The sequence below is a fragment of the Lagenorhynchus albirostris genome, chromosome 9, assembly GCF_949774975.1.
Source record: "Lagenorhynchus albirostris chromosome 9, mLagAlb1.1, whole genome shotgun sequence".
NCBI classification, from domain to species: domain Eukaryota; kingdom Metazoa; phylum Chordata; class Mammalia; order Artiodactyla; family Delphinidae; genus Lagenorhynchus; species Lagenorhynchus albirostris.
Window position 1 is genome coordinate 7,583,078 of NC_083103.1, and position 12,334 is coordinate 7,595,411.

At 54.7% G+C, this 12,334-nt stretch overlaps 1 protein-coding gene across 7 annotated transcripts in view; it reads left to right on the forward strand.

The window, feature by feature from the left end:
- The first annotated feature begins 3,629 nt into the window (after nt 1-3,629).
- NRXN2 (neurexin 2) overlaps nt 3,630-12,334 on the forward strand; it is a 99,803-nt gene continuing 91,098 nt past the window's right edge. For all 7 annotated transcript variants that reach the window (XM_060157614.1, XM_060157616.1, XM_060157619.1 and 4 more), the window contains exon 1: nt 3,630-4,353. In XM_060157614.1, coding sequence (XP_060013597.1) covers nt 3,630-4,353 — 724 coding nt within the window. The remainder of the gene's footprint in view (nt 4,354-12,334) is intronic.

Here is a 12,334-nt window from a genome sequence, read left to right on the forward strand (position 1 = left end):
TCCCAAGGCTGCTCTGGCAATGTCCCTGCACTGGCAGTAGGCACTGGAGAAGAATCAATCTTGGGGAGCAGCACCTGGACACTGTGGGTGCAGGGGGGCTTCCACTGTACTGCATGAGCCTCGGGGAGGAGCCATGTGCAACTCCAGGGACACTGTTTACCTGATGTAATTGTGCAAGGCCATGGCCCTCGCCCACGGGGAGGAGACCTGAGGCCAGAGAACTGCGTACCAGGAGTTGAGGAAGGATGGAGCCTCCTAGGTTAGCAGGAAGCCCCTGCGTCCTGGGAGGAAGGGTGGGTTGAAGGCTGGGTCAGCAGAAGCTTGGTCCTGGGGAGGAGGGAGTCTGAAGGGAGGGGACAGGAATGGTGAAGAGCAGCAGGTTTCCTGGGAACTGTAGGGTGGCGTGGGGTGGAAAGGACCGGGTGTCCGCTTAGCTCACACTCCTCTTGGGGCTATCTCTGCCTCGCAAGCCTGAAGCTGCCTCATTGGTCCCTGGGTCCCTGGAGAGAGGACGCAGGGAGGGCTGGGGCTTCCTCCTGGCCAGCTCTGCAGCCCCTGTGCCCCTGGCGCTGAGCTAGGCAGGCCTGTGCTGCAGAGCTGCAGGCTGTGGGGAGAATGAGTAATGAGCTTTGAGGGGCGGCAGGCCCAGACCCTGCCCCGGCCCCTCCCGGAGGCACCGCAGAAGCCCAGCCTCTGCCCTGGCAGGCGCTAGCAGGCACGTGCCCGCGCACAGCACCCCCTCCCTTGTCACACTCTTCCTCCACATCTGGGCACACAAAGACTGATAGAGTCATCCCCTCCTGGACTCTTACCCACTTTGCCACTGCTGCTCCCATCCCCCAGCCAGGTAACATTCCTTCCGGCTTTTAGGACCTAGGCGACTGCCTCCCAGCCTCTGGAGGCCGCCTCATCAGCCTCCACTCTTTCTGTCCTCTGCCAACTTCCTGAATGAGGGAGACCCTGACCCTTGGCTTTGCCGGCAGGAACCCCTCTAGAAGGTGGGGGATGTGACTATGACAGAGGGACTGGGCTGGGGGTGGGGCAGGGGAACTAATCCCCTCCCTTTCCTGAGCTGAGGAGTGAGCGGACAGCAGCACGAAATCCTATTCCCTCTGCCAGCAGAAATCGATAGCTAATTAATTCCCTCCCCAAAATAGTGTCTGGAGGAGGGGGTGGGGGCCTTGCTCAGAGGCAAGGCCAGACTGAGACTGAGACCCTGGGTCGGGGAGGGAGGGAGGTTGCCATTCTCCGGCCTCCGGAGCCGTGCCTCTGCTGGGGGTCTCTGGCTGCTCCTTCTGAAGAAGAGGGGGAGTTTGGCTTTTCCCTCCCCCAAGCCTGAGGGTCCCTCTCCCCTGCCCTGGGCTGGGGTGAGGGTGCATGCATGTGGGGGTAAGGGCGTCAATCAGGCTGGGAGCAGGTGCTGCATTTAATTTGATTGGCTAATTAGCCCGCGCATGTTAATTATCTCTATTACCCAGTGAGGAGAGGCAGTGGCAAAGCTATATATAACTGCGATAGTGTTTGGAGAGAGAAGGGACTGCTTGCCTGGAACACCTCCCTCTCTGGGGCAGCCCTTGGAGGGGTGCTGGGGCAGGACACTTGAGACCCTCTTGGAGCCTGTAGGAGTGGGGGGGGCAGCAGTCAGAAGGAGCCAGATGGAAGGACCTGAGAGCTGGATTTGGAGGGTCTCTTGGAGATGGCTCCCCAAACTCTCTCTGTTGCCAGCCTCCTGAGGCCTTCTCTGCCCATCTTCTTTCTGCATACATATCACTCCAACCATCCTGCCCTCCCGTGACTCTCTGCTCACCCCCCTCACTCTGGCCTTTTCGGGGGGTCCCTAGGTTTCTCTCTCCCCCTTCATACCCCAACTTCCTCCCATGTAGGGAGGAACCACACTCATCCAACCTTCTCTCTCTCCAAGTCGCCCCTCTTCTCTTCTTTTGGTTCACACCTCTCTGAACCACACCCATGGCTGCCCTGTCCTTTGTCTCTTTCGTGGAGTTGCTGGAGTCAGACCTATGTGGATCTAAGTCCCAGTTCCCTGCTGACTGGCTGTGTGACCTTGGGCAAGTCCCTAGACTTCTCTGTGTGGGCTTCTCCAATGGTTAATGGGAATAATGGGACATCCCAGACTGATTAAGTAAAATGACATTTGTAAAAGTGCTCAGCATCCAGGGCCTTGACAAATGCTGTTGGAATTTGGAATTTAATTTTCTCTGTCTTCTCATTCCTTTTCTCCCCATCAGGCCACCTTTCTCCTCAATTACTCTTCCTTTTCATGCGATTTCTCTTCTTCCTCACCACGCTCCCCTTCAATCTTTCCCTGTCTCTTCCTAAACTATGGTCCTTCTCTGCTTCTCTCTCAGGCTTCTCCCCACCTCTTTCCCTTCCTCCCTCCCCAAAATAAAATCAATGCAATATTCAGGAGGGTTGTTGGATATAAATAATTACGACTCAGAGTTTAACGAGATGCAAATTCCCCTCCCCGGCGTGGGGTATAAATTGCTCTCTGACAGCCCGTTACAAGGGTAATCATTTCAGAAAGGCAATTTTATGCAAATGAGGCTGCCTGCCTCCTGGTGGCTCCCCCAGGCCTGGATGAGGAGGAGGGTGGAACTGAGGGGTGAAGAGAACCCAGTTATCGGAGCAGGTCTCAGGCTGAAGACTGGGAGCTGGAGGTTGGGGGTGACAGACACTTAGGTTCAGGAATGACCTGGGCTGGTGAGCAGGAGGTTGGGGCCCAGGAAGGGGTGAGTGTGGTTTTGGGGTAAGTGGAGACACGGAATCAGATGCCTGTCTCTTTGCATGGATGAAGAGGGCTTGGGGTCTGGTTGCCTGGGTCCTGGCTGGTTTCTCTCCCTTGCCCCCTTCCAGCCAGGTTACCCAGTGATACCATTGACAAATTGGCATTTAATTAATCCTAATGAATTATTTAGCAACTTCATTATCCAGCATCAGGAACTGATGAGAGAGAGCCGTGGCTGGTGGTGGGAGCCACGCACAGGGGTTGGGTGTCTCAAAGAGGAAGGGGCTGTGGTCACCAGCTGAAGGAGTCTTTAGGCCTCATCCACAGGAGGTGGCCCTGGTCCTGATGGGAGGCGGGGGTGAGGGCATCTGGGTTGGGCTCCTACTGGACACGAAGGTGTTACCTCCCTACCTGTCTACATCTTAAACCAATAATGCCCCTAGCGAGTGTCATCTCCCCCACCCCCAGGGTTGAGCCCCCAGTGCTCCCGTCATGGTGGTGTCTCTTGTTTTGAGACCCTCTCCAGGTCAGTCCTAAAGGGAAACAGTTGAGCTCTTGCTGGTGTGAGGGGGGAGCCAGACACCGACACCTCCCCTCCTCCGAGCCCCTCATTAACACTTTCCTCTCCATTTCCCCGCAGGCATCCCTCCCCCATCTTCCGTCGGAGCCCGCAGCAGGGGAGGGGCGCCTCCGCCTCAGTCCGTGGAAGCCGGCACCTGGGCCTCTGCTCGCTTCGCCCTGCGGCCGGGCCCATGGCACTGTGAGCCGGCGAGGGAGCCCCGCTCGGCGCGGGGGGCGCCCGGCCCCCTCCCCGCCCCATGAGCCCGCGGCTCTGAAGCCTGAGCGGGGCCGGGGGCCGGGCGGGGCCGGGGCCGCCGGAGGCATGGCGCCTGGGAACCCGTGGCGGCCGCCGTCGCTGCCGCTGCTGCTGCTGCTGACGCTGGCGGCGGGTGCGGGCGGCCTGGAGTTCGGCGGCGGCCCGGGGCAGTGGGCGCGCTATGCGCGCTGGGCCGGAGCGGCGAGCAGCGGCGAGCTCAGCTTCAGCCTGCGCACCAACGCTACTCGCGCGCTGCTGCTCTACCTGGACGACGGCGGGGACTGCGACTTCCTGGAGTTGCTGCTGGTGGAAGGGCGCCTGCGGTTGCGCTTCACGCTCTCGTGCGCCGAGCCCGCCACGCTGCAGCTGGACACGCTGGTGGCCGACGACCGCTGGCACATGGTGCTGCTGACCCGCGACGCGCGCCGCACAGCCCTGGCGGTGGACGGCGAGGCCCGCGCCGCCGAGGTGCGCTCGAAGCGGCGCGAGATGCAGGTGGCCAGCGACCTGTTCGTGGGAGGCATCCCACCCGACGTGCGACTCTCGGCGCTTACGCTCAGCACCGTCAAGTATGAGCCGCCCTTCAGCGGCCTCTTGGCCAACCTGAAGCTGGGCGAGCGGCCCCCCGCGCTGCTGGGCAGCCAGGGCCTGCGCGGCGCCGCAGCCGACCCGCTGTGCGCGCCAGCGCGCAACCCCTGTGCCAACGGCGGCCTCTGCACCGTGCTGGCTCCCGGCGAGGTGGGCTGCGACTGCAGCCACACGGGCTTCGGCGGCAAGTTCTGCAGCGAAGGTGAGTCTGGGGGGAGCCCCCGCTGGGTGCCTGGGCGCGGAGTGAGGGGCGGGAGAGTTGTCTGGGCCTGTAGGGGCGCCTGCGGCCCGCGGGCTCAGGCATGGGGGCGGGTGAGAGTGTGCACGCAAGTTGGGAGGGGCGTGTGAGGACGCCTGTCCCAAAGAGAGGGCGCGCACGGTCAGCCGGTGAGCTGCAGGAGCTGCGGGGTGCTGAGGGTTGGCGTGGGCGTGGCCGGCCTGCGGGTCCCGTGTGGGCGCGGCCCGTGTGGGCGCGGCCTCGTGAGCCCATCCAGTGCCCCTCTCCCTGTCCCCTAGTGAAGGTCCTGTGACGACCTGTGGGTAGGACTGTGTAGTCAGGTCCAGCTAGCGAGAGGATGAGGACCGGCCCCTGCAGGCGTGTGGATCGGGTGGGTGACTGATTGTGAGGCGCCCGTGAGGGCTGGTGGATGTGATCTCTGTGGGCGGGGCCTATGTGATGCAGTGGGTGGGGCCTTGTGGGTGGGGACGGTGGGAGTCCTGTGAAGGAGTCCTGAAGACGGTGTGTGGGGCTTGTACCGCTGGGAGCTGCGTAGGGCTGTGAAGGAGAGGGTCGGCACGAGGAGGGGCCGGGGCCTGCGTGGGCCGTGGGTGGGGTCGGTGCGGGCGGGGCCTAGGAGGCGGGCGCGTGGTCGGCCCAGGAGGGCGGGGCCGCAGCCTGAGGGTTAGCGCGTGGGCGGGAAGTACTGTCTGGGAGGCCGGCGCTGTACCACAGGATGAGGGCCCCGGACGGAGGGCGGTTGGCGCGGCGAGAAGGGCAGGGCGGCGCGTGCGAGGGCGGATGAGGGCGAGTGGGGTTCGCCAGGGTGACCGCACGCGCCAGGAGGGCGGGAACCGAGTGTTTTGAGAGTGAAGGAAGCCCGAGGGACAGGGTGGCTGAGGCCTCTCAGGCTCGTGACTAGAGTTGCTGGTTTCGTTGACGGACAAAAAAAATGGCTGGTCGTCTCTCCCGGGTGAGAAACTGGAAGTGGAGGCCTCTGTTTAAAACACTGGAGCCCTCGCGAGCGTGGGGTTTGGAAGGGTGACTGGAGGGCTGGAGAGGAGTGGTGAGGACTCTGGAATATGGAATTGGGTGTGGAATTGGGACTTCAAAAGGAGGTCAAAGGAGGGAGAGGTTCCGCAGGCTCCCGGGCTGCCAGAGGCTGCAGTGGGCGAAGTGAGGGGACAAGGTCGAGGGTGGCGCCAGGCCTGTGGCTTTAGAGGGGGTGGGGGAGGAGGGATTTCGAGGCCCCTGTTGTGCTTTGGTCTGGCTGGCGAGTCAGGGAGAGGTTCCCCATCAGTTTGAGGACGGGGCGCGTGCATCTCCTGCTCTGTGGCAGCCGTTTTTTAGCGGATGTGTGCAGACAGATGAGCGTCCCGCTCCCCCAGCACCTCTAGAAGCTGGAGTACTTAGCAGTTGCGTGTGTGTCTGCCCTCCAGAGGTAGGGTCTTTGAGGAGTGTGTGTGCCCACAGACCAGCACGGCCCTGGGGCTGCTTTGGGGATGGTGTCCTACTGGCTGGGACCTGCCTCCAGCCATGGGAGGAGCCACATCTGCAGGTGTGGCTCTGGGCTTGGGAAGTGTGTAATTTGATTATGTATCTGCAGTTGTGGTAGAGGAATATATAAGGAAGGTTTTGGATGGCTCTTGGGAGTTGTTTGTACAAGGTTGGGGGATGTATCTTCAGGAACTATGTGTATTAAGTGAATCTGACACCTTCTCACCTTTTCTCCAAGGAGTGCAGGTGCTCCCTAAACTGTGAAATCGTGTGTCTGTGCGTGTTTGCTTGCACGCGGTGGTGCGTGAGTCTGGCATTGTGTATGTTACGTGTGAATGGTCTGTTTGAAAAGTAGTGTTTGCAAATAGAAGTGCTGTGCCTAGTAGAGTGAGCAGTACACAAGTGTAAGGGTGTGGGTGCTTGTGTAGGTATCCACATGCATGCATTTTCATGTGAGATCTCAGTAAGACACCTGGACTTTATGAGGAATCTTTCATGACCTTTAACTTGATTCTCTGGTCCCTATGACCCCTCCCCTCCAAGCCTTCCTAAGAAAATAGGATGAACCACCCTTCTAACTTGATGGGAGGGAAATTTGAGCTACAGAGAGGCTACTGGTCCATGGTCTCACTGTGGCAGAATTGGCCTGGGTGTATGAAAAATGCAGCCAGAGGCCCCCTGGTCAACCAGAGCCTTTGTATTAATTCCCTGAAAGAGTTCATCGGCCAGAGGCTCCCAGTAAGCCATACAAGATGTGCGCTTCTGAACGCGCGTTGTGTGGTTGTGTGTCTGAGATGTGTTTGGGTCCCTGTGCGTGACAGGGATGGTTGTATCATGTGTATATGTGATGGGTGTGTATCAGTTGTATGTTTGTGGCAGCTGTGTTGGAGCTGTGAGAGGCAGTTGCGTATCTGACCCACTGTGTGTGTGTGTGTGTGTGTGTGTGTGTGTGTGTGTGTGTGACATCTGTGGAAGGAGTTGTGCTTTGTCTATGATAAAAAGGGAGGGATATTCATCTGGCACTTCGTGGGTGTTTGATAAAGATCTGTGTAATGACTGAAGAGATATTAACAAGTATTTGATAGAATAAAGGCTTGGGGTAAGGCTGTATGTGTATATGAAACGATGTATGTGTGTGTTTTCAGATATATGTTGTAGGTGGCCATGGTGGTTATAAACACTGATTACATCTGGCGATGACAGGCACAGTGACAACTCTACTGATTCTCCTCCCCACCCATGACCTCATTCCCTCCCCTTATATTTGTTCCTTACTTCCTGGGCAGCTTTTGTAATATCCTGTGCTCATTACACTTCTTCTAGTACATTCCCATCCAGCCAGGGAGGACAGGAATGAGCTTCCACCCTTGGGTGTTGGGGTTAGGGTTGGAAGATTTTTAAGGGGAACAGGTCTGGCTCCAGATGAGGGCCAGAGTCTTCAAGCTTCCCTGGAAGTTACATTTACTTCATTATTATCTGCTTTGAGTGGTTCGTAACTTCTTCTGAGACTGGGGACATTTTTTTTTTTTTGGCGGTACGCGGGCCTCTCACTGCTGTGGCCTCTCCTGCTGCAGAGCACAGGCTTCGGACGCGCAGGCTCAGTGGCCATGGCTCACGGGCCCAGCCGCTCCACGGCATGTGGGATCTTCCCGGACTGGGGCACGAACCCGCGTCCCCTGCATCGGCAGGCGGACTCTCAACCACTGCGCCACCAGGGAAGCCCCCAGGAAAGCTTTTAGATGGCGTTGATGTTATATTTGCCATTGTGGTTAATCAAATATACATTAGGAAAAATAGTTTTAGCTTTATATGCAAGACATGCCAATCTGCCTTCAGATATTTGATGTGCATATGGATTTGTGGATCCTTTGGACCACGCTCCGCCCCCCCCCCCCCCCTGCCCTGCCGATGCCTTCCTGGGACCGCTGACTGAGAACCTCCATGCTAGGAAATCTGTTTCTTTTCTCTGGGGCTCTGGCCACAGGTGATTGAAGGCAGAGCTAAGTATGAGTCACTGAGTGTGTATACTGCTGCTGATTGCCGAAGTGGGGATCAAGTAGGCTGGGATTTTGCATTGGTTTACGTGTGAACTCCGCCTCATGTCACTCGTGTGGGGAGAAAGGGCTGAAAAGTGATCAAGGAAGAAGAGTATGCAGGTGTGTGTGGGATACCTCGAGTGGAGTGGGGATGTAGGTGTATACGATGGAATGTCAGGTGCGTACCTCGCTTGGGGGAGAAATGAAACCAGTGGTAATGCGTGTGTTGGCAGGGAGATAGGCGCATGGGTCTCGTATTTTGTAGGTTTGTTGGCAATTTAATTCAACAGATTGTTGTCAAGTCCTCCTTGGTGATAAGGCTTGTGTTGGGGGCTGAAGGTGAGTCAGACATGAAGAAGACACTGCTCAGGGAGTTGCCTGATTAATTGGGGAAGCAGATAAAAAAGCAGTCCAGGGTGTGGTTAAGAGCACAGATGCTGTAGTCTGGCTGTCTTGGGCAGTGACCTTGGACTTAAGCCGTCTCTGCCCTGGTTTCCTTATCTGTAAAATGGGGACAGTAATAGTACCTACGTTACAGAGTTGTTATGGAAATTAAATTGGCTAATTCACATAAAGTGCTTAGAATAGTGCCCGGCACGTAGAAAGTGCTCAATAACAAAAGAACAGCATGGCATATGCAGTGAGATGCAGAGATGCAGTGAGGCAGTGTAGCTTAGTGATTAAAGCGTAGTCTTCTGAGGCTCAGATCTGGGTTTAAATCTGATTTCTCTACTCACTCGGCCTGTGAGTCAGATGAGTACTAACCTTCCGACTAATTTTTCCTGACCTGTAAAATGGGGATAAGCATGCTTATCTCACAGGTTTGTTTTGGGAATGAAGTGAGTGTCTGGTACATAATTAGTCATGTAAATGGTAGTTGTTATTATAACAGAGTACTCTTGGGGTTTTGAAGAAGGGGTGAATTTACAAGTCAGGGGATTAATAATAAAAGGCATACTATTTAAGATTGGCCTTGAACGTTGATCAGTAAACTTGGTGTGGGGAGGTCACGCTAAGCAATGGAACTAGTGAGGACAAAGGCGTGGAAGGGGGAAATGTACATCATGTCCTTAGAGGGGCACCAAGGAGTACAGGGAAAACAGTGGAATCTATAGCAGGAGAAGCAGGATGAGGCCAGGTCTTGGAGTTTTTCTTTTTTGGGGGCGTGCCCTGAGGCTTGTGGGATCTTATTTCCTCAACCAGGATTGAACCTGGGCCCCTGGCAGTGAAAGCACTGACCACCAGGGAATTCCCCAGGTCTTGGAATTTTGACTTAAATCATTCACCTAACATTTATTGGATGCTGTGTATAGAGTATTGGTAAATGGAGCCACAGAAGAATTTTGAGCAGGCACGTGAATAAGAAGAACTGTGTTTTGGAAGCTGGGAGTGAAGGGTAGAATGGAATATGGAGGGCAGAGTCATGCGGTGGAGGGATCAGTGGGAGATGGTTCAGGAAAGGGATATTGGGGCTCTGACCCTCGGCTGTCTTGGGGACTGGCAAGGAAGGGTGGTGGCGGCAGTGGTGGCAGTAGCAGCAACAGTGGCTGAGAGCTTTTGCTGAGACTGAAGCTGCAGGACTCTGCCTTTCCCACGTGGAGGGGCAGAGGTGATGAGGTTTCAGGTTTGCTTGCTCGGAAGGATGGCGGTGGGAGTTGCGGGGAGGGAGAAGTTGGGAGGGGGACCAGGTTTGAGCCACAGGTCATGCACCTGTCTTGGTGTTCCTGGACAGAGGCATCCAGACAGTTGGAAGTGTGAGACCAGAGCTTTGAGTTGAAGGTGGGCCTGCAGGTAGAGACCTGGGAGCCACGTGTGTGGAGAGAGTATTTGAAGCTTTGGGATCAGATGAAGTGGCCAAGGAGAAGGTGAAGAGACTTCAGGGGGGCTCATTTGGGAGGAAGAGGGAGAGGAGTGTCCGCAGACTCAGGGAAGGAGCAGTTAGAACAAAAAGTAAATCGGATCACACAGTCAAGGGAGGAGAGAGCGGGGCCTCACAGCTAGTGGGCATTTGCTGGGTTCCTTGAAGGCATGACCACCCCGTGAGATGTAAGAGCTGGGATCTGAACTGAGCTGACTCCGGGACCCCCCACCTTCTCCATGCTGCCTCCGAAAAGGAGAGTCAGTCAGTCAGCTGTGTCCGTGGATGACCTGCATTTGGCTTACTGGAGGTGCCTAGGGACAGCGTTTCATTAGAAACCAGCAACCATCCCAGATTCCTTGGGCAACAGCTTCTCCTTTCAGCCACTATGTGATGAGGGTGTTCCTGTATTTGTCGTCCCAGCAGTGAGAGAGGGCAGTGGAAATCGATCAGGAAACTCACAGGCTTCCAGAGCCCGCGGGGAGGAACTCACCCTGGAAAGTGGGGCATTATCCCATTAAAATACACCGCTCACTAGCATTTACAACATTACAGATGGAAATCTTTTAAAAATATGTTGCACACCTTTCTGTCTCCCTAAGCATATTTGGAATGTGATTTAACCTTTTTGGATGACTCAGGATGTCTCTATTCCCCTCAGGTATTGCACCGGACTGTCACACAGTGGTTCCTTTGTTGAGGTTTGTCCCTGCCTGAAATGATGCCTGACTTTTGAGTTCTTAATGTTAGCTTTTTCTAGTTTTTCCACCTCTGCCCTGAGGAGGAATTGTCAGGTAACAATCCATATCCCTCTCTCTCTCTCTGTTTGTGAACTTGGAAATCAGCATTCCCAGCATGTTAGAATTGGATGTCGCTAAGAAGGAATGGATTCTGGGTTGGGTCTGAGAGGCTCTCCTATGAGAAAATAACAGTTTTTAATGCATAACTGTTATCGTGTCAGTTTTGGCTGCTCAGAACTGTTTCTTTTCTTTGGTTCTGGTCTTCATCCCTGTCCTTGATAATGAATCTGCTGGAATCCCCAGTTCATGTTAGCCAAGGCAATGCCATTTATGCCCTCGGGGGAGGCACTCAAGACCTGTGTGTATGAAAGTTGAGTAAATGAAGTCACATATGTGGAATCACTCTGTCAGCTCTAACATCTAATACCTGTGGTCCTGACAGTTTCTGCTGTTGGAAACGGCTCTAGGCAGAATGGAATGGACAGCTCGAGGGAGAGCTGTGCAGAGAGCGACTGCTGTAAGATCCCAGAGATGAGATAGATGCTCCCAAGGAAAGCCTCCTGTGGCAGAATGGTTAAGAGCATGGGCTGACGGGTTTAATCCTGGCTTTGCTACTTGCTAGCGGTGTGAACTTGGACAGTTTGCTGAATTGCATTGTTCTTCAATGTCCTACTCTGTAAAATGGAGGTCATGTGTTGTTGTAGAACTAAATGAGTTAATACATGGAAATCCTTTACAATGTGCCAGGCACTATTCTAAGTGATCAATAAATGCTACGATGATTATTAACCCTCGTGGTCAGAGAAGGCTTCAAGGAGGAGGTGGGAATTGGCTAGATCTTGAAGGATGACTGAGTGAGATTTGTGGAGGTAAAGGAAGGACCAGGGTTTCCCCGCCAGGAAAATGTTCTAAATGAGGAGTCCAGAGGGTATGAGTCGAGTGTATCAGACCAAGATGGTTGTGCTTTATGGGAAATAAAATCAGAACTGTAGATTAAAGCCAGCTTCTAGAAGTCCTGAACTTCAGGCCAAGAATGCAGCCCATCGAAACTTTTAAAGCCAGACAGATTTGGTTCAGATTTTGACTCTGTCCCTCACCAGCAGTGTGACCTTGGGTAAGTTTCTTCCACTTTCTGAGCCTTGACTTCCCCGTCTTTACAAGGGAGTAATAGTAGTATCTGTTGATGAGGTAGCACGGAAACGAGGCATGGAAAAAGCCAGGCACATTTGAAGTGCTGGGTAAGTGAGAAGTGTTCACTTCTTATTTTTTATTCATTCAACAAACACAGGCATGCCTTTTTCTGAGCCAGGAACTGTGTAAGCAGCTGGATATAGAGAGATGAATGAGACGTTGTCCTTCCTCTTGGAGATCTCACAGTCCAGCCAGGAAGCAGACGTGGAAACACAATCGCAGTAGAGATGCGATAAGTGAAATAACAACCCGAGCTACATATCGAGAACTGGCACAAAAGAAGGATGGCTGGGAGGTCAGTTCAGAACATAGACCAATGTATACTGACTTGGTCTGAAAGCAGGAGTCGACTTTCTCAGGCAGCTGAGGGTGAGAGGAATGAGGATGGGGAAGGGTGTTTCAAGCGGAGGGAATAGTATGTGCAGAGACGCGGCATATTAGGGAAAGGGGGAGAAATTGGGTGTGGCTGAAGCCCGGACTGTCGCAGGAAAGGAGGTTGGAGGGAGGCATGGTCAAACCCAAATGGACTTTCCTGAGAAGATTGGACTTGATCCTGTAGGCCCTGGGAAGCCTTGAAGAGTTCTAAGCAGGGTCGTGACTCAGTTGGACCACTTTGGTGGTGCTTGGACTGTGACTTGCAGGAT